A 24,329-nucleotide genomic window follows, 5' to 3' on the forward strand; every position below is an offset into this window, starting at 1 on the left:
TAACATGTACTGGTACTATTCTGAGGTCGGTAGCAAATCTGGACCGAAAGTCAGGGAAACCTTCATGGAAGCAAGCACCCTACTAATACCGGCTTATGCTAGCCACACCTTTTTCCCATCCCCGGCGTCAAACTCGTGATCAAATGTCTTCTCAGTCTCTCCGCAGGCCATTCGGAAATAATACCAGTCGTTCTGACACAGTTCCCTGAATTCCACCGCACCAACTCTCCTCAAAGCCTTTTCGTCATCCCCTTCCACCATGATCCCGACTCCTGAATACATGACATCACCGATTTCATCGTCCTCCATCTCATCTGGGTCGAGGACCTCGTCCCCTGATTTGTCTGTAATGAGCCTCGATACCGCAAGCACTAGAAACTTGCACGACCCCTTGTCTGGCTGGGGCTGAATGTCCGGGTACGCCTCAATGATCGCTTCCTTCCGGATCCCTGTCATGGCAATCGCCCACCCGTTATCTCCAGGCGTCTTTTGAAGCTTGCCTTTGCAAATATGTCCTAGGACAGCAATCTTGTCGCATTTCAACGTGGAGCGTTCGTCCAACCTATGCATGTTGCTGGCCTCTGTCATTCCAGTTGTTTTCTCCCTCATCGCGCGCTCCTTCTCGATATTATTCAGCTTGTTCGTCATTTTACCTATCTCTAAATTCCACACTGGGAAATGTTCCCCCTCTATCCATCCCCAAAGCGCCTTTTCGAATTGGAAGCCGACCCTGCCTCCCTCGTGGTTAGTCACACAGTAAACCTGGCGATCGTCTCTCGTCCTTGAGGCAACCTGGATCTGCCCCTTCAAGGAAGTCCACGACCAAGATGGAAACTTCTTTTTAGACTTCGGGTACTCCACCGCGGGGTTGCCCACCACTCGCCAGGCGAGCTGCTGTTCGAGGCGGAGCGACCACAGCCCGTAGGCGTACTCCTCGCCTAACATGTCACGCACGAGCTTCGCAATGCCCCACAGAGCGTCGTCCTTGTCATCGTGATTTGTAAGGTTGCAGGCCGTGTAGGCGCTGACCGTGCTCTCCCAGAACTTTTCCGGTGAGCCCTCTGAGGATTTCACGAGCGAGCGGATGGCGATGTTAGTATCCTGCAGGCGTTGCCGCCAGTGCCGGTCGGTGCCTGCTCTGGCATCTAGGGAGGGCGGAAGGCCGCCGGGCAGGGCCTCGCAGGCGGAGATGGTGGCGCAGTCCCAGAAGATCTGGTCGCAGCCGAACTGGAGCAAGCGAGGGGACAGCATTCGTTCTGGTTTCCGATGTTAGATCGCCGAAGAGAAGCTTGGGACAAAGAAATACCCTGAAAGACCCAGCCGCGGGTGTAGAGGTGGCTGCCGAGGAGGTCCTTGTCCCAGAGGTCTGAGGGGAGGATTCGCCAATTCTGGCCGCTGAATCTTTTGAGAGAACTTTTGGGAGCGTATCTGACGGGAAGTACGTTGGAATTTCGCTCTCTAAACAATCCGCCTTCCCAGTTTATCGAAACAGCAGCTGCTAAGTTGCAAAAGGAGTTACGGTACACTTGTCGCATGCGGTTCACCTCGGTTTTCAAATCCACTGTATCTCCTTGAATGATGCAAATGGAATCTATCCAGAGGTACCGTACCCCAAGGTTCCGCGTGATTTCGATGGCATCCGAAAAGTTGTCGTTACTGCAGATACCCTTTCCGGTAGTGGTGTTGTTCCATGGGATGCCCTCATTGGTGAAGTCCTTGATGGTTCCGCTAGTGAGCATTACAAAGTTAGGCTTCTGCCCCCAGCAGTGGCTCAGCGTCATGTATTGCCCCTCAACCTTTTCCTTCTTGGTCTCAACGACGCGTATGCGGGATGGCGGCCAGAGGTCGCCTGGAGCGCCGACATCCAAGACGCGACTTGGCATGAAGCTGCTGCTGCCGCTGCGGCGGGCGTTGTGTTTGAGACATTTGGGGTGACCTTTTTCGGATCCACAATCATCCAGCCATTTCTTCATCTTGGCTATAGATGCGTCGGAGTTTGTCCTTTTACCAAAGTCTTCCTCTTTGGGAATGGGACCCAAGCCTGAGCTCAGACGTCAGCATCTAGGCTCCAAAAGTTGTTGTGGATACGTCGGCTACCTTCTTCAGGGAAAAGATCAAAGCGGAGCTCTGGAAGTTCTTCGCTCTTCTTCCCTCCGTTCTCCCGACCGGGCACTGGACGGAAGGTGATTGAGACATAACTCTTGGTGTCCCTGGTCTGAATAGCTTCGCGGATATTCCACCGGTAGAGCGCCTTCATCTCATCCTTGTGTTCAAACCAAGATTGGAGAGACCCTTGGGACGGAACCAGCTTTTTGCAGAATACACAGCCTGATTTTGCTGCATGCTCAAAGTCAACAGCCTCGGTGTGGTGGTAGTCCCAGCTCTTTTTCGACTCCAGGACATTTAAAAGGCAAAACTCGCAGATAGTCATCCTATCTTGGCGTCTGATCTCGATGCAAATTTTTCCTAGGTGACGAAGCTATTAATGGTGAGGAAGTTAGGAATCGAGGCTCTGGGCGGAGAAGATGTCAGCATAGCTGGTTTGATACAGGGGTTAATGTTGGAAGGAGCCTAGGGGTGAGACGGGGCTATTTTCCTGTTGCACATCAACAACTCGGAGGCTGATTGGTTGCGGTTATATTCAAAGGCTGAGGGTAGCCACAAAAGGAGTTGCCCGGGTCCATGCCGGCCTGCATGAGGAAGTAGGCAAAGTAGCCCGTTGGTTCTGGCGCGCCGCTCCATCGTTTCCGTGTGCTCAGTCGTGGCGATCGTCTCGTCCGCGTTGAAGCTCGACTGGTTGCGCGAGGTGAGGCACAGGAGAGCCATCTTGGCTATGGGATACGGGGCGGCATTTGTCACCGACCCCTTGAATGCTAGATATCGGGTTATCTGACAATGCTAGTCTTTTCTGCGATAATTAAGCAAACCTTTTGTAATTTAATGAAACAGCGGCATTTGAAGCTACGCAAACGGTATATAGGAGATCCAATTAGTACATAATCCTAGCCTATCCCACGGGATAAAATAGTTTCGGGGAGAGACAAGCCGTGTCAATTCATTAATCTGACTACCCGTTGCCCTTCGTGATTGCTCTCATCCAGTTCCAAGAATTCCTCCCACCCACACCCGTCTAAACTTCCGCTTCACTTGCGACCTGCCTTGAAATTTCATCCAGGTACTTCATACCCGTCTCCAGTCCATCCGCCATGCTCGCACTCTTCATCTTCCTCTCATACTCATCCCTGCCGCGTCCCTCACCATCAAACCCGTACCGCAGGCCGAACTCGGCCACGAACCCCTCAAACGTCGTTTCCGTCTTTCGTTCGCAGAGCCCACACAGCACCTTCCGCACATCCTCGAACGCAAACCCGTCCCGCGGGAACACGCGGATCACCGCCTTGAACTCGTCCAAGCTCAGCATGTTGTTTGGCAGCCGCGGCCCTGCAAAGTCCGCCATCACTCCCAGGTGCGTCAACGCCACTTCGGCTTGCTTGTGCAGCGCGATGGACGACGTGGTGTGCAGCGCAATGGCATCCCAGAGCAGCTGGTCGTCCCAAGCCGGCTTAGGGCCCGGCTGTGCCCGGAGCCATCTGCGCGCGATCTCGGCGCCGTCCACCTCGAAACGCAGGTCGGCCGACCCGAAACCCTCGGCCTCAGACCAGCCTAGGTCATGTAGCAGAGCGCTCAGCACCACTGCCTCGCGGTCTACGTGTCCGAACTGCTGGGGCTGATTCTTCGCTATGATCAGCGCGAAGTAAGCGCTGCGGGCTGTGTGGCTCCAAATGGCTTTGTCTGTGTGCTGCTGGGAGAAGGCAAAGGCGGCGCTGATGAGAGGGGAAGAGGGAAAGGTGAGATTGATTTCCGGGAGGTCCCGGAGCACGTGTGATGCCATGTCTGTATTTCTGCGACAAGACTTATCTGTGATGTGGGTTTATCGAGAGTCTTGGTGATGAGTGTGGGGCAAGGTGATCTTGGAGTATTGGTTGTGATGCCTTGTAATATAGACTTATCCAAAAGAACTAACTTACACATAGACACATCCCATACCTCTATATTTATATAGAACCCAACTTGCCTAGACTTGCATTTGGTGTAACCTCCCTTCAAATTGCTTACTCAATACTCCGTGCTTACGGATAGGTATTGTGAGTCACAAACATACACAAATCCCGAGCACCTGCTTACGGTTGTAGACTATCTGGTATCCTGCGGTGATCCTCGGGATCTGTATACAGTGGGGCGGGAACAAGATCTCTAATCTACCAATAGTTATGCCAGAATCCAACGGAATCTGTCAAAAGATCGGTGTAGGCGAATCTAATCTACAATAGCAAATGCCATCTACTGACTCTGCGATACAGAGGACCTCAATACAATCGGTCGTTTTACTGATTGATTTTGTTAGATTGACGCCTGTGTCCGGATAAAAGGGAGTCAAAACTGGCTTATCTGCATGATTATAATATGGAGTCAGATTCCCGGTCCGCGGCCCCCCGAGGACCAAGGTCTCCGTTGAGCTGCATGTTCCTTATCCAGAATGTTCTGCTTCGCGCCATCTTACCAGTCAATGATTGTCCATTGGATATACGTACTGACGCTGGCTCTTCCTCATCTAATGTGATCTATGTCGCACCCGTAGAGTTGGTGGCCCTGTTCGTCCTTGTGCTTGCTGTCCCATCGACCCCAAAGGACGCCATATCTGGCTGTACCCTACTAGCCAAAGATTGTTGCATCCTTGCACTTCCTCTTTTCCTCGCAGAGAAAGGCCTTGCATGGCATCGAGATTCTGGCTTGGCTGACAAGAGGCCTCACCTTGGCCCTATGTTGCAGATTCGTTGTGATAAGAGGTCGCCATGTTCCAACTGTCGCACGACACAGCGTCCCTGCAGCTCCAACGGCGTTGGCCAAAAGCCAAAAGAGCAAAGGCATCGAGTGCCCATATCGCTCCAATAGTACGCTGCTGCCCCTCCATCCGCTTTATCTTCTGACACCTCATCCTACACCCCTTCATCTCGTATTGTAGTAGGATTTTGCTGGTCTTCTGGATGCCGGTTGGAAGTCCTTTGCCATGGCTGGGAGAGGCGCTGACACGTACGGCCTGCTTTTTACAGCGAAAAGATGATTGACTTCATCAAGGAAAGTCTTTTCAATATTGAAAAGTTGCTACAAAGTCTCGCAAACAAACCCCAGAGCATTAGTAACTCTTCATGGGACGCCAGCAAGGTCGGACACGTAACCCCTTCAGCATCAACTGTAGGAGATGTCTCCATCTTGACCCAACACGGCACCGATTCGGATTCTGCCTTCAAGGGCGAACCCTCACTCACCGCCCATACCATGTTTGCCAGCGAGTTCATCGAGAACGCTACACAGAGAACTTCACTCAAAGACGTGGCGCCCAACATGCACGCAGCACTCTCCTCCCTCCGTCAGATTGTCGCTATGCAATCCAAGGCCTCCCCCAATCGAGAGTTTCGTCTTTGTACCGAACAGCCGCTACCGCCAGGAGGCTTGACTGAGCTGCTTATGCCGCCTATGAATCACAGAAATCAACTCGCATCGCGAACAGAGTCTATGGGTCGCATTTGACTCGGTGACAATTCTACTTTGTGCCCAAATGCATCCTTGCACGAAGAATGCTGCTAGGGCTGCAGCGTTTCTGTGAAAACGGAGTTAGACCGGTTGATCTGCTATTGAGGGAACCAAGGGAAGAGGACCGTGCAGTTCGAGTCCCAACTCGGCCCGAGGATTTCGTCAGGGATCTTGGCATCGACGGAAGCACGTGGGAAAGTAACGATTCTTTAATACAGATGCGTCTTGTATTTCAGAAGATTTTGTCTCTCCCCGTCCGTTTCACAGCTGTTATGCTTGCTAGAACGATGAAACGCTCATTAATTTTCACGATGGTGAAACGACACATCTACCAAAACAAGCGTGGCATATCTAACGGTGCAGAAATTCTCATATGAGTAAGACGGCACTGTCATCACATCTCCGACCTCGTGAGTCGTTGACGCATTGGCCCCTTCAAATAATGAACTCGTGAACTTGTTTTTTTGCATTGACTTGGGTATTCTTCACATCCACTCTTCTTCTCCTCGCTAGTCGGTTTGTTTACTCCACTAGGCTCCTCGACTCTCATCGTAGGCCGCATGCATTCCTTGGCTCGTTATCTCTATGCCACCTCCTTCTTCTCGACTTCCTCAACCTTCGCCTGGGCATGCACCCTCGCGACCCCGGCCGCCGAGTCCTTTCCGTCAAACAGCATAGAAATCTCTTCCAGAGTCGGGCCCTTTGTCTCGACGAAGAAGAAGTAGATGACCAAACACTCAATGACCAAGCTGTGCCGACAACTGATTAGCAATGCTCCACGATGATAAAAGGAACGTTATTGGGAACAACTCACATGGCGATGTAGACAAAGTAGAAGCGCCACTCCAGCTGCTCCAGTCCCAAGGGGTTGACCCATTGGTTGAAGACGCCGCTCAGAGCGGTGAAGCAGAAGCACAGGGTGAGGCCCTTGGCGCGGATGTTGTACGGCAGAATCTCGACGGTGTACGACACCGTCAGGCCCGGCCACGCGGCTCCGGCAACGCCGTAGAAGACGAAAATCATGGCCACGACGGCGACTCCCGCCGCGGACGACTGCGTTTGGGCGTATACCGCGCTGCAGGCCGTCCAGATCGAGAAGGAGATCAGCATGCCCACGCCGGCGAAGAGGAAGAGGATGCGGCGTCCGATCCGGTCGACGAAAAAGGCGGCTGTAAGGGAGACGAGCCAGCACCAGATGGTCAGGCCGCCGTTGATGTACGACTGCGTTATCGAGCTTTTGAGACATGCTTGTTAGTCTTTCTGCATGTTGCTGTAAGGGGCCACTTGAGACTCACTCCTTGATACCAATCGTTCCGAGGATAACAGCCAGCTGCGCAAAATCGGTCAGCCAATCAATCCCCTTGCAACAGTTTTTTTTGTCAACTCACGTAGTACGACACCAAGCCATTTCCACTGCACTGCGAGAAGATGGCCGTCGCAATGATCAAACCGCAACGCTTGCGGTTTCCGGGAGTCCGGACCAGCTCCATCCAGCCGCTCTGCGACGAAGCCTCCTTCTCCAGCTTCAGGGTGCTGTAGATTTCAGCATACTCCCAGTGGGCGAACTCGTCGTTTTCGTTGTTGTTTCCGTGGTACTTGATGAGGACCCGCTTGGCCTCGGCCTCCTTTCCCTTGCTGATCAACCATCTCGGGCTCTCGGGCAGGAACCAGAGGGCCATCAACTGGATGCCCGGCATCATGCACTGCAGGCCCGTGGGCAGGGTCCATTGGATGTTGCCGGTCTGGTTGACGAGGGTTCCGAAGCACGTCCAGGCGGCGATGATGGATCCCAAGTACCACAGTGTGTTGTAGAGCGTCGTGACCTTTCCGCGGTGCTGTGGGTGGGCGACCTCGGTGATCAGGAGGGGGCAAGTGGCGTTGGCGATGTTCGACCCGGCACCCATGATGAAGCGGCCGATGAGATACATTGCGTCTCTCTTGGAGCCGGAGCCCACGGGGAATGATTGCAACAGCGCGCCGAACACGACGGTGATGCAGCCGATGGCCGTGCCCTTTTTCCGGCCGAGCCCATCGGCAACGTAGGGGGCGAACAGGAGGACAAAGAGGCCGCCGAAGCCGGGCATGGCGCCAAAGATTCCGAGACGGCTTCCGGAGGGGTGGTCAAAGTCTGGTTAGAGAAGCTGTCAGCACACGGGGTAGAAAACCTTGCTGGCTGGCCAAACACGTCATGACCAAGTCAAGCAAGGCAAGGCTATAGTTGAAAATTCCGAGTAATCTGCCCTCGACATTGTGTGCCGCGCGGTGTAAATTGACTTACAGCTCTGCCATGAGGACATGGTTTGGAGTCCGTTCAACAAGCTTGCATCGTAACCCAGTGTCGTCGATCCCAGAAAGAGGAAGACCATCATGAAGTACAGCTTCCGGAGTTCTGTCTGCTTGTACCATGGCAGAGACGACGGCTCGGGAGACTGCAGGTGTTGGCTGTTCATGTCGGGGACGTCGACGTGGTCAGCGCCATGGCTTTCGTTCTTCTTCAGATCCATGGTCACGTTGCGAGATGTCGAGGCTGGATAGGATGAACCGCGGCTGAACAAAAGAGAGGCGAGTTTCGAATGTCGCTACCGGGGCACCGGGTCTCTTTCATTCCATGTTCTTCCGGGTCGAGATCGACGAGTGTACTTATAGCAAATCGGCAGACGGCCTTGGGCATGGCACCTCGAAATTGCTCGACGCCGGCCAACCCTCCCCCCTTTCGAACAGGCCACCCGAAGCGAAGGCCGAGGACTATAGCCGATGACGGCAGCAGCAACCGAACGAGCAGACCAAACAATTGAGAGGAATTCCTTCCCCCTGTCGGCCGCGAGGTGTCTTTGGGCGGGTTCTAGTTGTCAAGAAGAAGCACGAGACTAGATCATCATTGGAACGACACGTCCCCGTGGGGTTGGAACATGGAATCTGGGAAAAAAGACTGGACGAAGACAGAACGGGTAGACAGATCCAATATTAGTTCCCCACTGTGGCTTCCCCGGGGAAAGCTTTTGCCTGGCTGAGTCTACTGGTGCGCATCCTTGCGTCGCAGTGGCGTGGTCGATTCACCTGCGAAGGCCAGAGAACCGGCCACAACCCAGAATTGCGGATGAGGCACCCCTCGAATGGATTGTCCGGGGGAGAAGCAACCCCAACGAGCCAACCAACCCGCATAACCAGTTGGAGGGTAGCAGCCAGCGGGCAGCGCTTCTCTGCTGAAGACACGAAACAGGGAACGATAAAGTTACAGGCATGCGCAGAAGCTATGCCGTTCAGAGTCTGGACCAACCCTGACTCGGTCCGTAACGCCCCAGTGCGGGGCTCTCTCCCAGCGCTTTCACCTCGCATGGATGTTTGCGGGAGGGAAGAGTAACTCCGACGTTTCTGCGACGCATACAAGTTCAAATAAGCATTTCCCGACAATTCTCCTCGGATGTGCCTCGCCCTGCTTTTCTTTGTTTTCTTTATTATTTTTCTTTTTTTTTTTTCGTCCCACGCGCGCCCGCCCTACATTCATCGACACAACGGCCATATTGCCGGGAAATCATGACCCATGCAGCCACGTTTTGACGAGATCCAGTGATCCATCCCAGCCTACCGCACCAGTAGCAGTAGGCTGCTTCGAGTGCCATCTGAAGGAAGGGAAAGCAGGCCGAAGCTCGTTTCCCCACCCTTCATTGGGCCACACTATAGCCCCCCTCCCCGGACTGCTGACGTTGTTTGTTTGCTTGTTCGGTGGTTTATCCGGGAATCGGGAGTGCCAGCAGCTGCAGGTTGGCAGTTGTCTAATCTAATCTAATCTGGTCTGGTCTGGTCCGAGTCTTGGGGCCCGAACGGCTCATCTGAACCATGGAGATCGACCGAGCTGTGCAACCAGCACCTGACGGAAACAGGCCACGCTCTCCACTCTCGACATCTCCCGCCTCTCCAGCCGGCGGCAGGCCGAGGGGCGGGATCATCAGGAACCAGAACGCCTGCGACGCATGTCGGGCCCGCAAAGTCAGGGTGAGCAGAACCCGGTATCTCACGAGAGCCTCTCATGATGACATTTCAACGTGGTGCCGAACGTGCTTGCTAAACCCGTCTGGCCACTTTTTTATCCTTTTTTTTTGGCTTTCGGCGGGGAAGGGATGGGGAGAGAGGTTCAGAGCCCCGACTTGAACTGACTTTGATCGGCAGTGTCTGTACGGAGCCGGGGAAGGCCGGTGTCAGGGCTGCACATTCCTCGACATACAGTGCAAACATGACCGGCCGCGGCGGAGGAGAGGCCCTCCGAATAAGTTCCGTCCAAGCCCGGTCCTGCATCGCAGCATGCTACCCCTCGCGACAGTTCACACTAACCTAAAAATGACAGACACGTACTGCGGCAGCAACAGCAACAGCAGCAGCAGCAGCAAGGCGCTTCTGCCGCCGCCTCGGCCAACAAGAGCCCGTCGGCATCGGACATCACCTCGCCAGACCTGGGCCTCGCCTACCAAACCTCGCCCGCCTCGTCCTCGGCCCAGGCTCGCAGCCAAACTCAAACTCATACTCATACTCACATCGCCGCCGCAGCCACCTCGGCCGTAGACCTGCGCGCCATAGTCGGCGCGCCCAGCCCCAACACGGGGTACCAGGGCAACCGGCTCGCCCTCTTCGCCCCGGATGACCTCGTCGACCGCATGCTGAACGACTGGTTCGAAAAGGTCCACGCCCTCGCGCCCGTCCTGCACCGGCGGCGCTTCATGTACCGCCTCAGGGCCGGCGAGGCCAACACGGACCGCACCTTCTGCGCGCTCGTCGTCAGCGTCTGCGCGGCGACGGTGGCGACGCTGCGCCGGGTCGACTACAGCCCCGTGACGGTGGAGCTGTGCCTCGACTTCATCGAGGACCATCACCTCCTCGAACACGGGCTACGGAAGCTGTCGTACTCGCTGGACTGGTGCATCGCCATGTACAACATCGGCACGTCGGCCAGCACGATGAACGAGGACGGGCTGGGGGACTCGGCGTCGTTCCATGGCATGTCCGAGGCGGCGGCGGGGGCGAGGTATCTCGCGTATTACCGCATGGCCGACCTGGATATGTCCGAGCAGCAGCTGCTGAGGCGGCTTTTCTGGCTGATTTTCGCAGCGTACTGGTACGTAGCTGAGTCACCCCCACCCCCTACTCTCCCCCTTTTTTCCCCTTTCCCCCAGGCCAGCCTCCCCCACGCGCCAAACCGGGGTTGGGTCGGCCTCGGGCGATGAGCAGGGCCCTTCGGATCATGTGCACTAAACAAACCCACAGCAGCGCGGATATTTTCGGAAGGCTGTCCGTGAGCATCGTCTCCCACCAGGAGAACCGGGCCCACCTTCGCCCGCTGCCCCTGACCGACTCCCAGCTCGACACCGGTCCGCAGCTGCCCCACGCGGAGCTGGCCGGGTGGCACGGCGACACCACGTCGTACGTGCCGGGGCTGAACCAGCTGAGCGACCTCTTCCTGACCTGGCACGAGGCGCAGACGGCCCCCATCAGCGTCTACGGCGGCCAGGAGGAGGCCCTGAAGCACTTCCTCTCGAGGATACAGACGATCATCGACAACTTCCCGCCCGAGCTGCGGTGGCGGGGCGGCCTCTCGCGGCCGGCCTACGTGACCGAGGGCCACGACACGCAGATCGCCAACCTCTTCATCACGAGCCTCAACATCCGCTCGAACCTGCTGCAGAAGTTCGGCAGGACGGTGGAGACGCGCGCGTTCGAGCACCAGCGCATCGTCGACGACCTGCTGGAGATCCTGTACCACATGCCCCAGCACGTGCTGGAGCAGAACGGCAGCAGCCTGATCCCCAAGCTGAGGGACTGCGGGGCGGCGTACATGGAGCAGATGCACCTTGGCGGCGGGAGCAACGGCGGGGGTGGCGGCGCCGGCGCCGAGTCGCTGGTGAGCGAGAGCGCCAGGCTCAAGCTGGAGAAGCTGCTGAGGAAGCTGGATGATATCGACTGCTGGCCGGGACTTCCCGGGGTTGACAGTCCGCAGAGCAGCAGGCAATAAGAACAAAACAAGAAAAGTAAACAAGCCCGCAAATGGCCACTATGCGCAGTGAAAACACCTCCCCAAATCAATATTTCCTACTCCGTGATATTTCCGGTTTGTGGGGGCCGCACACCATAGCGGCGGTGGGTTGGGTGGGCAGTCTAGACGTGACGCCGCGCCAGGGCCTCCTCCGGGACTCTGGGCTCTGGCTCTGTCCGGACTCCACATATCCACCCGAAGAGGTGGGTTGCGGAGACTTTATTTCTGGAGATGTGGGTTATGAGGAGAGCCGAGAGCTCGATAGATGCGAAGTATTTCCGAGTCGGCTCACCTTTCAGAGTCCCGGCAGCCGGATCAGTAGTCTGGTCTCTTTCATTTCCTCAGAGCAATACGAACATCATGCGAAAAATGCGGGGAAGTATATCCGGACACGTTCACCCGCCGTCACGCTAATTATCACGTAGCTCGGTTTTGTTCTTCCATTCCCTTCCTCTTGTTCTTTTCTTGGCCGGGGCGTTCCGGGGATTGGTCCTGGCAGCGCCCGGACGGTCGAACAATGGAGTTGCGAAGAAAGTCCGAACAACGCCGGGTCGGCTTAACCACCCCATCAAGTGATCTGCACCACTGCCCCGCGGCGGGCAGATGTGGGCTCTCACTCCGTCCCATGGTGCTGAACCCGGGCGAATGACGACGTCTCGTTCATGGACGTTTGAGCCGCAAGCCCCCCGCGTGGAACGAGTAGGCAGGTTAGCGGTAGCTGGCATGACGTTCGGTTGTATGCCGGAGCTCACGCCGGCGGAGGACCCCCCCTCCCATGCCCAGAAAAAAAAAGCGGCCCGATGACCGAGCAGCTTCTCGGGATAATGTTCGCTCGAGACCATGTGACATTATTTCAACCGCGGCGACGAACAACGATAACTTCCAGTTCGGCGTCCCTGCTCTCTCTCTCATCGTACTTCTTGCCCTCTCCCTTCTCACCTCGCCTCACCTCCCCCCCTCCCCTCTGTTCCTCCCGCTGTCTTCACAAACCACCACTCCCCCATTGATTTGCCCGCCATGACAGCCATCGAACTCCCCCACCTCCGCCGCAGCAATGGCAACACACAGCTCATCGTCAAGGGCAAGCCCTTCCTCATGCTCTCGGGCGAGCTGCACAACTCGTCCCTCTCCTCGGCGCGCTTCATGTCCGAGGTCTGGCCGGCCATGAAGGCCAACCACGTCAACACGCTCCTCGGCGCCGTGACGTGGGAGGACATCGAGCCCGTCGAGGGCCAGTTCAACTTCTCCGAGCTAGACGCCGTGCTCGCGGGCGCGCGCGAGCACGACATGCGCCTCGTGCTGCTCTGGTTCGGCACCTACAAGAACGGCATCTCGACCTACGCCCCTGGCTGGGTCAAGCGGGATACGAAGCGCTTCCCGCGCGTCCAGGTGCTCGAGGCCGGCGGCGTCAAGCGCACCGTCGAGATGGTGACGCCGCTCAGCGACGAGGCCTGCCGCGCCGACTCTCGCGCCTTCGCCGAGCTGTGCCGCCACCTCGCAAAGGTCGACGCCGAGCACAGCACCGTCGTCATGATCCAGGTCGAGAACGAGACGGGCCTGCTGGGCGACTCGCGCGACCGCTCCCGCCGCGCCAACGAGGCCTTCGCCGCCCCCGTCCCCGCCGCCCTCCTCGCCCACCTCCACGGCAACGCCGCCGACCTGCACCCCAAGTTCAAGGCCCGCTTCGCCGCCCCGCCCGCCGCCGGCGAGCACTCGTGGACCGACGTCTTCGGCGCCGGCCCCGCCGCCGACGAGGCCTTCATGGCCTACCACATCTCGTCGTACGTCGGCCGCGTCGCCGCCGCCGGCAAGAAGGAGTACGACATCCCCCTGTACACAAACACCTGGCTCAACTTTGACGAGCCGTCCGACCTCGACCTGCGCGGCGTGCCCATCGTCGTCGGCGGCGGCGCCGACCCGGGCGTCTACCCCTCGGGCGGGCCCTGCCCGCACGTGCTCGACATCTGGCGCCACAACACCATCTTCACGGCCGAAAAGTCGCTCGACTTCCTCGCGCCCGACCTGTACTTCCACAACTACGAGACCGTGTGCCGCGACTACACGGCCCAGGGCAACCCGCTCTTCATCCCCGAGCAGCGCCGCGACGAGAACGGCGCCCGCCGCGTGTGGCTGTCGTACGGCACCTACGGCGCCCTCGGCGCCAGCCCCTTCGGCATCGACACGGGCGCCGACGTCGTCGGCCGCGAGTTCAAGCTGCTGGCCCAGGTCTCGCCGTTCCTGCTCGCCGCCGCGCCCGAGGACCGCATGGGCTTCTTCTTCGACGAGGACGTCGACACCAACGGCAAGGGCGAGCGGTGGACCAAGGTCTTCGGCGACATCGAGGTCATCATCGAGCGCGCCTTCGTCTTCGGCAAGCCCGGCCCCGGCGGCGGCCTCATCATCCACCTCGGCGGCGCAAAGTTCCTCGCCGTCGGCCGCGGCTTCAACGTGTCGTTCAAGAGCGTGCGCAAGGAGGCCACCTTCACCGGCATCCTGGCCGCCGCCGAGAAGGAGGTGACGGAGACGGGCGAGCTCAGGACCCTGCGGGTCTTCAACGGCGACGAGACGCGCAGCGGCGAGTTCCTCATCATGCCCAACGACGACCCGGACTACGGCGGCTTCCCCATCGCCGTGACCATCCCCGCGAGGACGTGCATCGCCGAGGTGGAGGCGTACTGGGTCGCCGAGGCCGAGGAGGACAGGTAAACGGGGTTTTTTGTTTGTTGCGATTTCAGGACATTGGCACAAGGTACCGACACAGAGAGAGAGAGAGAGAGGGTATATAAACTCTGTGAAACCACGGCTGAGCCTATAATCGGGCGGGGCGGCGCCTGTAGGATAGAAGGTATCACGAAAGGGAGGGAAACCCAGCATAGAAAGATTGCATAGACAATTTAACGACTTCACGATGCTCTTCCGGTTCGCCGGGTCTTTTTTTTTTTTTTTGTCTTCTCACGGCGCGCGGTTCGCCGGCTTGGCGGGAAGCGTGTAGTCTCGGCTTCCGCATCGGAGGGCGTCAATGACAACTCTGACGTAGCCGCTGGCCAATGCCCGCCGTGTCCCAAAACTCACTCTGCAGAGGAGATAACCTTTTTGCACTTTGCTCTCCTCATCATCCGCCCTACTTGTTCACTCAACCCAGCCATATTTGCTTTTTCGGTTTTAAACTTTACCGTCAGACACCTTTCCGACAGTATAGCCAACGATCCGGTACACCATCACTCGTCGACCGACTACAAGCGGGCCCTCCTCCGCAACGCCCTCTCTCTCACTCACACTCGGACTACCCAAACCCCGCGATATACTGCGTTAAAATAACCACAATCCCTTCCCGCCTAAATCCCTACCCCTCCAAAAATGTCCGACCCTGCAAACCTAGGCCCCAAGCCCACAACCATCACAGGGGGCTGCCTCTGCGCTGCCCTCCGTTACACCGTCACCCTCCCCCCCTCGCACGACTTCCCCTCCAGCGCCCTGACCTGCCAGTGCACGCAGTGCCGCAAGCAGTCCGGCGCCCTCTTTGTCCCCTTCCACCGCGTCCCCGGGCCCCTGCGGTGGTCGTCGGGCCCCCGCCCGCCCCCGGCGCTGAAGGAGTTCGGCATCACCGCCGCCGCGAAGCGCGGCATCTGCACCAACTGCGGGTCGTGGCTGTACTACCGCAGCGAGGGCCAGGAGGAGGTCAGCCTCTGCGTCGGGACGCTCGACGAGCACGTCCTCATCGGGGAGAAGGGCGACGGGGAGGGGTTTGGGAGGGCGCTCGTGAACGGGCTGGGCGGGCACGAGTGGTGCGCGAATGAGATTCCCGGGGTCACGGATGACATCCCCTTGCTGAACAAGGGACAGAGAAACCGGGGAAGTTCAAGCGAGGGCGAGGTGGCCAAGCCCAAATTGTGAGGAGGGGTGGGGTTGACACGAGTCCCCCGGGGTAGGCATGGCGGGGTTTATCGTGTATGTCCAATTCATCTACGAATGTAGGAAATGGACCGCCATGAAAGATGTCTGGTCTCTCGTTCGCTGTGTCCTCACCACCCCCGCAGCCATTTCGCCGTCAACCCGTTCCTGTTCCTTGTCTCGCCCGTCTCTCCATTCCGGTACTCGTCCGGCCCGAAGTCCTCGCCCCGTTCGTTCGCCAGGTTCCACTTCCGAAAGGCCGCCGCAACCAGCTCCCCGACCTCTTCCCGCGTCTCGCCCACGCTCCCCAGCACCACCAGCGCCTCCGTCTCCTCGATCCAGTCCTGCAGCCTGCGGAAATCCGTCTCTTTCCTCCGCAGCTTGTCTGGCATCCCCTGGCCCTTCATCCAGGTCAGCACGCCGGCGACGACGGTGTTGATGCCGCCCAGCACGGTGATGCCCACACGATGGGTGCCGGCGGAGGGGCCCATTGCGGTGAGGACGCCGCCGATGATCAGCTGAGCGGCGTGGCAGGTGTACACCAGGGCAGTGACCAGGATGCGGATGGTGCGAAAACGGCGGTGGGCGGCGATGGTCGCAGCGTAGATGCCCAGGGCGGTGGCGCGGCCGGCTTCGAGGTTGCAGTCGTCGTGGGGTTCCAGAAGAGCGTTGATACCGATGGCGCGGCGGAAGAGGACCAGAGTCGAGGGGTTGGGATCGCCGTGGGGAAGGTTGTCGTCGCGGGGTAGAAGCGGGGAGCGCTCCTCGCTGGGGCTGGACGGGGATGGAATGGGCTTCGGCATGATGCTTCGGCTGTCGTATCGGCAGTCGTCTCGGCAGTGGGTTGGATCTGAGGTTTACGATGATGTCGATATGGGTTCTTGAAGTGAGATTCATTACGGCATCTCTGGGGACGTCTCATTTATCAAGAGCTGAAGGTTGCCGGGAGACCAGTTTGGACGAAGGGCCCAGTCCGAGGCTTTTCATGATTAGAATCGGATCATATGAGCTGCACGACCCGGTTTCTAGTAGCATTTCGAGGCTTGCAATTGATCACATTCGTGGTGTTGGTGGGAACCGTCTTGGGTGAAACCCAGCGTGCACTAACACGGGACGCTTCAGCGGGCCGCTGGAGGGTGTAACGGCGAGGGCGGCCATTGGCCGCAGATAAGTTGACATGAGACCCAAGTCACTTGTCAGCGGTCACTTGCCACGGCTGAGCGTCTTTAAGCAAGACAAGATCTGTGCCTGAATATCATCAGATGATTTTTGGTTGAGTCCCAGAGGGGCGGCGAACCGTTTGCGCAGAACATTGGATACATTGGATGGTTGAAGCCGTGGGCTAGAAGCGCCTATCTCGGTGTGCAATTGGTTACGCCGGTGTGTAGGTGTGTGGTTTGGTGAAGCTTCCACTTCTCGGTGAGATGTCTTGCTAGCCCTTTCCTGCGTAGCGTAGATGCACCGGAGCAACGTTGCAAGGATCCAAAGCTGCAGAGATCAACAAACGTCGTCTTATCGCCTCATGGACAAGATGACCCTTGTTTCTGACGCTTGTCGAGAAAGGGGAATTGATATGTCATTGTTCCACGTGAAAGTCGATGGAAATGCGAGGTTGCAGTTCGGGACATCTCTGCCGGGCTCGAGACTTGGCCCATCCTACGCCTATGTGCTAATTAATGGGCGGCCGCGCAAACTGATAAATACCTAGTTGATTCGGTTTGCTCGCTGGCGCTGGCGATCGTGACGTCAGGTTCATTGAGCGGGCCGTGAGGGCATGGACGTCTCGAAGCGGTGCTGCCAGCGTCGTACCACATGTCAATAGCACGGATGGCGTCTGCTCTGGGCAGCTATCCCGTCATCAAGCAGCAAGCAGCGAGCAGCAAGCAAAATCCATCGCGGTGTGTCGGTCATTAGGCTCGGTCTCGAGAATCCGAGCAGCGCAATGAGAAGAAGCGAATTAGTGGAACATGCAAGACGCAGGAACAAGAACGAATCCTACGCATGAAATTAGGGAAATGAGCAGTCTCAATCAAGAATTAAGTAATCGTATCGGTACTGTGAGGCGAGCATTAGGGGGCTCATGAACACTTGCAAGAGGGAGGGGAGGCAGAAGGAGGAGGAAGAAGAGGCTGGAGAATGCGGCTATGCTGCCAGGGTGAAACTAAGTCGCCGTCGGGAAATAATTGCTGGGGCCAAGAGTTCGGAGGGTTACCGGCAAGATGAAAGAGGATGATCAGGGATGTTTGCTGCTGAGGCCTGCAGGATGACGCCAAAAACAGCACCAAAGGATCGGTTCTACATGGTTCATGGCACATAATTAGCAGACGTAAGAGGAGGGGGCTCGCCTCGACTCATCCGTCTCCTCTACCACCCAGCCGCTTCCTTGCTCGTTCCTTTCGTTTGCTATTCTTCCCCCTCTGTGCTTTTGAATCTGAAGCCACTGGAAATGGAGATTGGATTCGGACCATTCTGGCTTGGTCCTGTTGGAATGAGAACACGGCGAGATTGAGAGGTTCGGCGGGGCATTGGAGCGAAGGAAGGGCAAAACCGTGGTCGATGAAACAAATGGCAGGTGCCTAAAGCGGACTCGGAATGTCCGTCACTTCCCCTGCGCGAGATGGTCCAGTTTGATTTTGCGGGGAGTTGCACTCGGAGGGGCAGCAAGTACCGACACACACTAATCGGTTTAAGGTAAAGGGCATGGAAACGTCAAACCCGCCCATGCTCCTGCTGTGCTGTGCTGTACCACACCAGCGCTGCACCTGTCCTGCACTGCACCTGCACCGGCTCCGCGTCGTGTATATCCTTTCCCCTTCATGGCTCTTGCAGCTCAACTGCTCTGCGTCATGAATCGTGCTGCTTCTTTTTCTCCTCAAGTAAATCCAAGGCCGGACGGAATGGAAGGGGCAGGACTTTGGCGGTTCTTGTCACGCATCCACTCAATATACTCACATCCCTCCCATCTCACACTCACGCCTTCACTCTAGCTCTCACCATCATTCTCACTCTTACTCTCACTGCCCGGCTCATACACACTCGCCTTCACTCGACTCTCAGACCAACACTCATCACACGCACCCAGCAAACAAGCAAGCTAGCAGGGCCGTTCCTCTGCTGCCTAGCCCCAACTTCCGCTCCGTCCTCACCTCTACACTGCTTCGCCCTCGCCTTGACATGCCATCTAAACCTCTCCCCCGTCATCCTGGTGCAATCAACCCCCGCGTGCGTCTTTTGCTGATCTATAATGCCACCCCCTCTTCCCGCCCACTCACCCTTTCCCAACCCGGCCGTAGTCCAATGACCATCGCAATAAGCCGTCTGATCCCTTGATCCTTCCAAAGCGACGTCTTCCTAGACCAAAGCAATCAAGGCAAGCAAGGTACCAGGTTGTTCCAAGGGGTGCCCCTGCCGCGCCGCGATCGTTTCCCGCCGATGAGCTTATTTGCTTGGCCGTAGTCGCATCCTCTCAGTTGGGCACCTTTGTATTTAACCACACCCATTGCCCGGCCGCTTCGTCGTGAGTCGTGAAGCTCTGACCTTATGCCTGCTCTGCTCCCAGCCCCAAGCTCGACACGACATTCGTTTAATTCGTCTCTCTGAACAATCTCTCCCAGGCCACGACTGTCACATACGAGACCCCATTGACACCTCCGACGTCATCCATCATGTACTCCAACGCCTTTCTCCTCCGCTGGGCAGCCATGCTGCTAGCTTCGACCAATGCCGGTATGTCTCGCTCACCCCGCTGTCTCCAACCGCCTCTCGCTAACCCACATCAGTCTACGCCGCCCCCACGCAGCAACCCCCGGCACTGGACGAGAGAGCCGACTTCAACATCCTCGTCGGCGGCAACGTCTCCCTCCGCATTATGCCCCTCGGCGCCTCCATCACCTATGGTCTCACATCCTCGGACGGCAATGGCTACCGCGAGAAGCTGCGCAACCTCCTCGTCGCCGACGGCAACCCCGTAGACATGGTCGGCTCCCACCCCAACGGCACCATGGAGGACAACGAGAACGAGGGCTGGTCCGGCTTCCGCATCGAACAGGTCTTGGCCAAGGCCAAGGTCTCCGTCCCCACGACCCTGCCGAACCTCGTCCTCATCAACGCCGGCACCAACGACTGCGTCCAGAACTTTGACACGGCCAACGCCAGCGCCCGCGTCCTCGAAATGCTCGAGTACATCTGGGACACCTCCCGCAGGGCGTCCATCGTCCTCTCCACCCTCCTCGTGAACGGCAACGCCAACACTGAGGCCTGCGTCCTCCAGGTCAACGAGCAGTACAAGAAGCTTGTCGAGGAGCAGCAGGCCAAGTCCAAGAAGGTCGTCCTCGTCGACATGCACTCGGACAAGGGCCCGTTGAAGAGCGACCTGGTTGACGGCACCCACCCCTCCGACGAGGGCTACGGCAAAATGGCCAACATCTGGTTCGAGGGGATCAAGGATGCTGCGTCGCGTGGCTGGCTCGAGTCTCCCCAGGCACTGCCCGAGAGCAAGAGATCGGAGTGACTAAAATCCATCGCACCCTTGCTATACATCGTGCTCCGCATCGCCGGAGCTCAAGAGTCGTAACGCGCGTGGGAAAGAGCACGGAAGAATTGCATACATACACTGTGATATTGATTGTATATACGGGAATCATCAAACGGCGTTGGGTGGGCCGCAAAAGGCTTGAAACAAAAAGGCTCGAAGCAGAAAGGCTTGAATATTTTTATAGTTTAATTTCAGACACAACTAATCTGAATCATCCGCCACCATCATCTGCAATCCGATTGGGAAACAGTCTTTGGGTTAGTCGTGTCGTTCTTTGCCGAGCGCTGCTCCATGGTTTCCCGAGGATGCGGGCGGTTGCGACTTCAGATGAATTGGCGATCAGCTGATCGCCGGAGCCCCGGTAACTTTCATCGACAATTGACTCCACTGTCCTCCGTTGAAGCCGGGGGGCATTTGCTCCCATCTCACCATCTCACCTCACATCCACAATCTCGTATCCACTAAGCCAGTCCAATATGGCTCGAGCCGTGTTCACCATCTTGTTTCTTTCCATTCTCTACGTCGCCAAGGTCGCCATCAATGACACCCCCAGCGCCAATGGCCTCGGTGATAGTCTTCAGGCGCATCTCAAAGGGGAGCCGATCCAATTCACCACCCTGAAGCCGCTGGACAGTCTACTCACCCTGCTCGTGCGCTTCTTCCAGCCCATCCCTAACGGGAACGACATTTATCTTTCTCTATTTACCATATTCATGGCCGGTCAGTTGTTGGCCGTGTGCGTCCTGGTCGTAGTCGAGGGTCTCCGGGCAGGCAACCGGGGAAAGCTCATCTCATAGTAAGCCCCAATGTTAAACACTCGAGAATGAGTAATGGAGCTGATGATGTGACACGCAGCACGACTTTCTGGGGGCTTTTGTGGCAAATCATCACCATTGGCGCCACGCTGCCCCTCTACTTCACCCTCTATCTCTACACGTCCCCGGTCCCGGCCGCCAGAGGCTCCGAGGCCTTGGCGGCCGCAATCTCCGTGGACCCGGTCCAGAGCAGGGCCGTGATCGCCTCCGTGGCCCTCGGGACCCTTCTCCCAACCATTCTCGCGGCGCTTCCGTCGCCCCTCGTCGTCGCGCCGCGCACGCAGGAAATCTTCCTCGCCCTGTGGCAGGCGTTCCCGCTGTTGTCGGGCATCACGCAGGTCGTCGCAGCGTGGGCCGTCGGCGCCCTGGGCCTCGTCCCCGAGGCCGCGCGCTCGAGGCCCGAGACGAGGACCCGCGACCTCCGCCGGGTCTACGTCTGCACGCTCTCCTTCGTCGCCCTGAGCTGCTACGGCGTCGTCGGCTACGTCTTCTGGAAGTCCGGGTGGGCGTCGGAGGCGGCGCTCGGGGCGCTGGTGGAGGTGGTGCGGCCCCCATCGCCGTGGTCGCAGAAGAAGATGGCGTCGGTCGAGAAAGCAACGTTGGCGCTGCTGCAGTGGGACCTGTACTGCGCCTCCGCGGCGACGTGGACCTGGGTCGTGTATATGGCGTACCAGAGGAAGGGGGTCGGGCAGGTTGCGAAGGACCTGGGGAGGCTGGTGGGGTGGAGTGCGCTTGTTGGGCCGGGGGGCGCGGCGTTGGCGGTTGTTTGGGGGCGGGATGCCGAGGTTGCTCGGGCTGCGGGTGGGAAGAGGAAGACCGGATGAGGGGGCAGTTGGCGTTTTCAAATGTCTCGATACGGTGTGTACATTTGGCGTTCGTGTCTGCGCGATTCTTTCCTTTTTAGCTGATCTGCAGAGAGGGGTAATGGGATGGGCTTTTGGATGTCGAGCTTGTATGGTGTGTCAAAGACCCAGGTTTGGAATAGAACCTGGGCGGGTGAGGGTTATAGCGCGACTCTGTTTTGAGCTAGGTCTTCTGGCTAAACGGGCATCTCAAGGGTGGACGATGCCAGCTATCCCTGTGTGTGGGTGTTTGTATGTGTATGTGTGCTGCGAGTGGGCGCGGACCGGGTCTTTTGGACAATCAGCTTCAGGAATAGCTTCTTCTTGTTGCGATTCTAGCGTATATTCCTTCGATTTCTATATCACTACAAATCCAGTTGTTTGCATGATATCTAGGCTACTCGGAACTGGTAGCTGGTGTCCAAATGTCGAAGCAAGAATCGTGCCACGGGTGTGTTTCTGACGCATAATGATCGCCAGGACTAGTAATAGGATAGAAGCACGGAATTTCCTATCGGGCTTCACAATACGGTTTATTTACCGCCCCTGAGAAGACATATGCCAACTACTGCCATGAAAGGGGGCTGCAGACTAGCCATTGAGAGCTGTTCGTACCCTTTCGAGTATGTAATACTACCGACCGGGACCGAATTATGACACATTTTCAAACCCATCATGTAAAAATACCAATAGGAGCAAAAATAGGCAAAAAGGGGAGGACGGCCCGACTCGAACGGGCAACCTTCTGGACTGGAATCAGAAGCGCTACCATTGCGCCACGCCCTCGAGTTGTTGATATATCCAGACGCCCAATCGAAAGAAAAGAGAGAAAGGAATGGAGAGAAGGGAAGCAGGTTGCCGTGGAAGGAGCTCTGTAGATGCGTGCGTGAAGAATGCGGGAGAGAGCGTGGGGGGTTTGCGGCTGCTGCATTGTGTGTTTGCCCGGTGTTAGTGATGTCGTGAACAAGCGGGGCGCTGACCGAGCTCACCGGGGCCCACAACTGACGCACGGTCACCCTTTTTTTCGCGGCTCATTATATCTCCGAGGCCTGCCTCACCGAGGTGAGCCATCCAGCATTTCGCGACTCCAAGCTTCCCAATTGCCATTTTCCGCCCATCGGCGCAGCCTTCCAAGACACGCCCACCTTTTTCTCCAGAACCACCTCCAACGAACCACCAACCCCCCGACCCCAAATACACACCGAAAGAAAACCCGCCGACGAAAACCTTTCTTCTTAAGGGAAAGAACAAGAAGAAAAAGAAGGAGAAAAAAAACCACCAAAATACAGAAAAGATGGACTACCAGAACCGCGCCGGCTCAAAGTTCGGCGGCGGCGGCGTCGCCTCCTTCAGCGCGACAAACGCCGACCGCCGCGAGCGCCTCCGCAAGCTCGCGCTCGAGACGATCGACCTCGACAAGGACCCGTACTTCTTCAAGAACCACGTCGGCTCCTTCGAGTGCCGCCTCTGCCTCACGGTGCACCAGAACGACGGGTCCTACCTCGCGCACACGCAGGGCAAGAAGCACCAGACCAACCTCGCGCGGCGCGCGGCGCGCGAGCAGAAGGAGGGCAAGCAGAACATCGACCCGGCCACGGGCCTGCCCATGGGCGTCGTCGGCGCCGGCTTCGGCGCCGGCGCCCGCCGCAACATGATCAAGATCGGCCGCCCCGGCTACAAGATCACAAAGATCCGCGACCCCGTCACCCGCCAGCAGGGCCTCCTCTTCCAGCTGCAGTTCCCCGACATCGCGCCCGACGTCGAGCCCAAGTGGCAGGTCATGAACGCCTTCACCCAGCACATCGAGGAGCCCGACAAGAACTTCCAGTACCTGCTCGTCGCCGCCGAGCCCTACGAGACGTGCGGCTTCAAGATCCCCGCCCGCGAGCTCGACAAGCGCGACGACAAGCAGTTCAGCTACTGGGACCCGGACTCCAGGGAGTACTGGCTGCAGGTCATGTTCATGTCGGAGCGCGAGGAGAGGTACGTTGCTGCCCCGGGCACCCGGAGGTGAGGCGGCGGCGGCGGCGGCGGCGGCGGCAGAAGCAGCAGCAACGGGGTGCGGGGGTTTATGTCTGGTTGTTTATTCCCCCCCCTCACCCACCTGCTCCGGGTCTTGGAATCATGTATAATAGGAATGTGACGATGGATACTGTCGCATAGCGGAGGCGAAGATGGCGGCCCTGTGGAGTCGGAGCGGACATATGGTCAAAAGCATGATTTGCTCAGGGCACTGCATTTCACCGGCTGCCTGGGCCAATTCGCAAGGACCACACTCACTCCCCCTTTCGCGACTGCCCAAAGGCCTGGCTGGTCTACGTCGGTTCGCATGAAATATAGCAGGAAGCAGCACTAGCAGGAAGATATCACGGCGTTCGGCGCAATGGAGGGCACGGGAAATTGTAAGAATGCTCATCAAACCCCCGTACGGGGAAACGCAGACGGAGCTGACTTGGGAAGAAGAAAAAAGTTGCTCACAAATGACAAGTCACAAATACAATGATGGTTTCTCTCATCTTGCTCTCAAATGCATCATCTTTTTTTTGACTGCATTCCATCCGTCCGGCTGTCGCCAGTCGGCGTCGTATTTTTTTGATTTCGCAACTGCGTCCATGCTTTGTAGATCCAGCATT

At 57.5% G+C, this 24,329-nt stretch overlaps 9 protein-coding genes across 9 annotated transcripts; 6 read left to right on the forward strand and 3 right to left on the reverse strand.

The window, feature by feature from the left end:
• Positions 1 to 93: 93 nt before the first annotated feature.
• EsH8_I_001436 (uncharacterized protein) lies at positions 94 to 3,892 on the reverse strand (the record flags this gene model as incomplete). Its single annotated transcript, XM_083268849.1, has 4 exons — positions 94 to 1,256; positions 1,307 to 2,041; positions 2,098 to 2,466; positions 3,187 to 3,892. The coding sequence occupies 4 exons, from the start codon at positions 3,890 to 3,892 to the stop codon at positions 94 to 96; spliced, it is 2,973 nt and encodes a 990-aa protein (XP_083119287.1).
• A 2,283-nt stretch (positions 3,893 to 6,175) lies between these two features.
• EsH8_I_001437 (general substrate transporter) lies at positions 6,176 to 8,096 on the reverse strand (the record flags this gene model as incomplete). Its single annotated transcript, XM_083268850.1, has 5 exons — positions 6,176 to 6,341; positions 6,407 to 6,826; positions 6,888 to 6,922; positions 6,981 to 7,720; positions 7,871 to 8,096. 5 exons carry the CDS (start codon positions 8,094 to 8,096, stop codon positions 6,176 to 6,178), a joined length of 1,587 nt encoding a protein of 528 aa, XP_083119288.1.
• Positions 8,097 to 9,429: 1,333 nt separating this feature from the next.
• On the forward strand, positions 9,430 to 11,593 carry EsH8_I_001438 (uncharacterized protein; the record flags this gene model as incomplete). The annotated part of the gene is made up of 4 exons (XM_083268851.1): positions 9,430 to 9,585; positions 9,760 to 9,860; positions 9,935 to 10,699; positions 10,849 to 11,593. The coding sequence occupies 4 exons, from the start codon at positions 9,430 to 9,432 to the stop codon at positions 11,591 to 11,593; spliced, it is 1,767 nt and encodes a 588-aa protein (XP_083119289.1).
• Positions 11,594 to 12,631: 1,038 nt separating this feature from the next.
• On the forward strand, positions 12,632 to 14,320 carry EsH8_I_001439 (uncharacterized protein; the record flags this gene model as incomplete). Its single annotated transcript, XM_083268852.1, has 1 exon — positions 12,632 to 14,320. The coding sequence occupies one exon, from the start codon at positions 12,632 to 12,634 to the stop codon at positions 14,318 to 14,320; it is 1,689 nt and encodes a 562-aa protein (XP_083119290.1).
• A 651-nt stretch (positions 14,321 to 14,971) lies between these two features.
• EsH8_I_001440 (GFA family protein) lies at positions 14,972 to 15,508 on the forward strand (the record flags this gene model as incomplete). Its single annotated transcript, XM_083268853.1, has 1 exon — positions 14,972 to 15,508. The coding sequence occupies one exon, from the start codon at positions 14,972 to 14,974 to the stop codon at positions 15,506 to 15,508; it is 537 nt and encodes a 178-aa protein (XP_083119291.1).
• A 128-nt stretch (positions 15,509 to 15,636) lies between these two features.
• On the reverse strand, positions 15,637 to 16,308 carry EsH8_I_001441 (uncharacterized protein; the record flags this gene model as incomplete). The annotated part of the gene is made up of 1 exon (XM_083268854.1): positions 15,637 to 16,308. One exon carries the CDS (start codon positions 16,306 to 16,308, stop codon positions 15,637 to 15,639), a length of 672 nt encoding a protein of 223 aa, XP_083119292.1.
• A 2,862-nt stretch (positions 16,309 to 19,170) lies between these two features.
• Positions 19,171 to 20,015, forward strand: EsH8_I_001442 (SGNH/GDSL hydrolase family protein; the record flags this gene model as incomplete). Its single annotated transcript, XM_083268855.1, has 2 exons — positions 19,171 to 19,231; positions 19,285 to 20,015. 2 exons carry the CDS (start codon positions 19,171 to 19,173, stop codon positions 20,013 to 20,015), a joined length of 792 nt encoding a protein of 263 aa, XP_083119293.1.
• Positions 20,016 to 20,515: 500 nt separating this feature from the next.
• On the forward strand, positions 20,516 to 21,678 carry EsH8_I_001443 (uncharacterized protein; the record flags this gene model as incomplete). Its single annotated transcript, XM_083268856.1, has 2 exons — positions 20,516 to 20,835; positions 20,895 to 21,678. The coding sequence occupies 2 exons, from the start codon at positions 20,516 to 20,518 to the stop codon at positions 21,676 to 21,678; spliced, it is 1,104 nt and encodes a 367-aa protein (XP_083119294.1).
• A 1,312-nt stretch (positions 21,679 to 22,990) lies between these two features.
• On the forward strand, positions 22,991 to 23,710 carry EsH8_I_001444 (spliceosome assembly protein PRP11; the record flags this gene model as incomplete). Its single annotated transcript, XM_083268857.1, has 1 exon — positions 22,991 to 23,710. The coding sequence occupies one exon, from the start codon at positions 22,991 to 22,993 to the stop codon at positions 23,708 to 23,710; it is 720 nt and encodes a 239-aa protein (XP_083119295.1).
• Between the last annotated feature and the right edge of the window lie 619 nt (positions 23,711 to 24,329).

Source organism: Colletotrichum jinshuiense, chromosome 1 (assembly GCF_051148585.1).
Source record: "Colletotrichum jinshuiense chromosome 1, complete sequence".
NCBI classification, from domain to species: domain Eukaryota; kingdom Fungi; phylum Ascomycota; class Sordariomycetes; order Glomerellales; family Glomerellaceae; genus Colletotrichum; species Colletotrichum jinshuiense.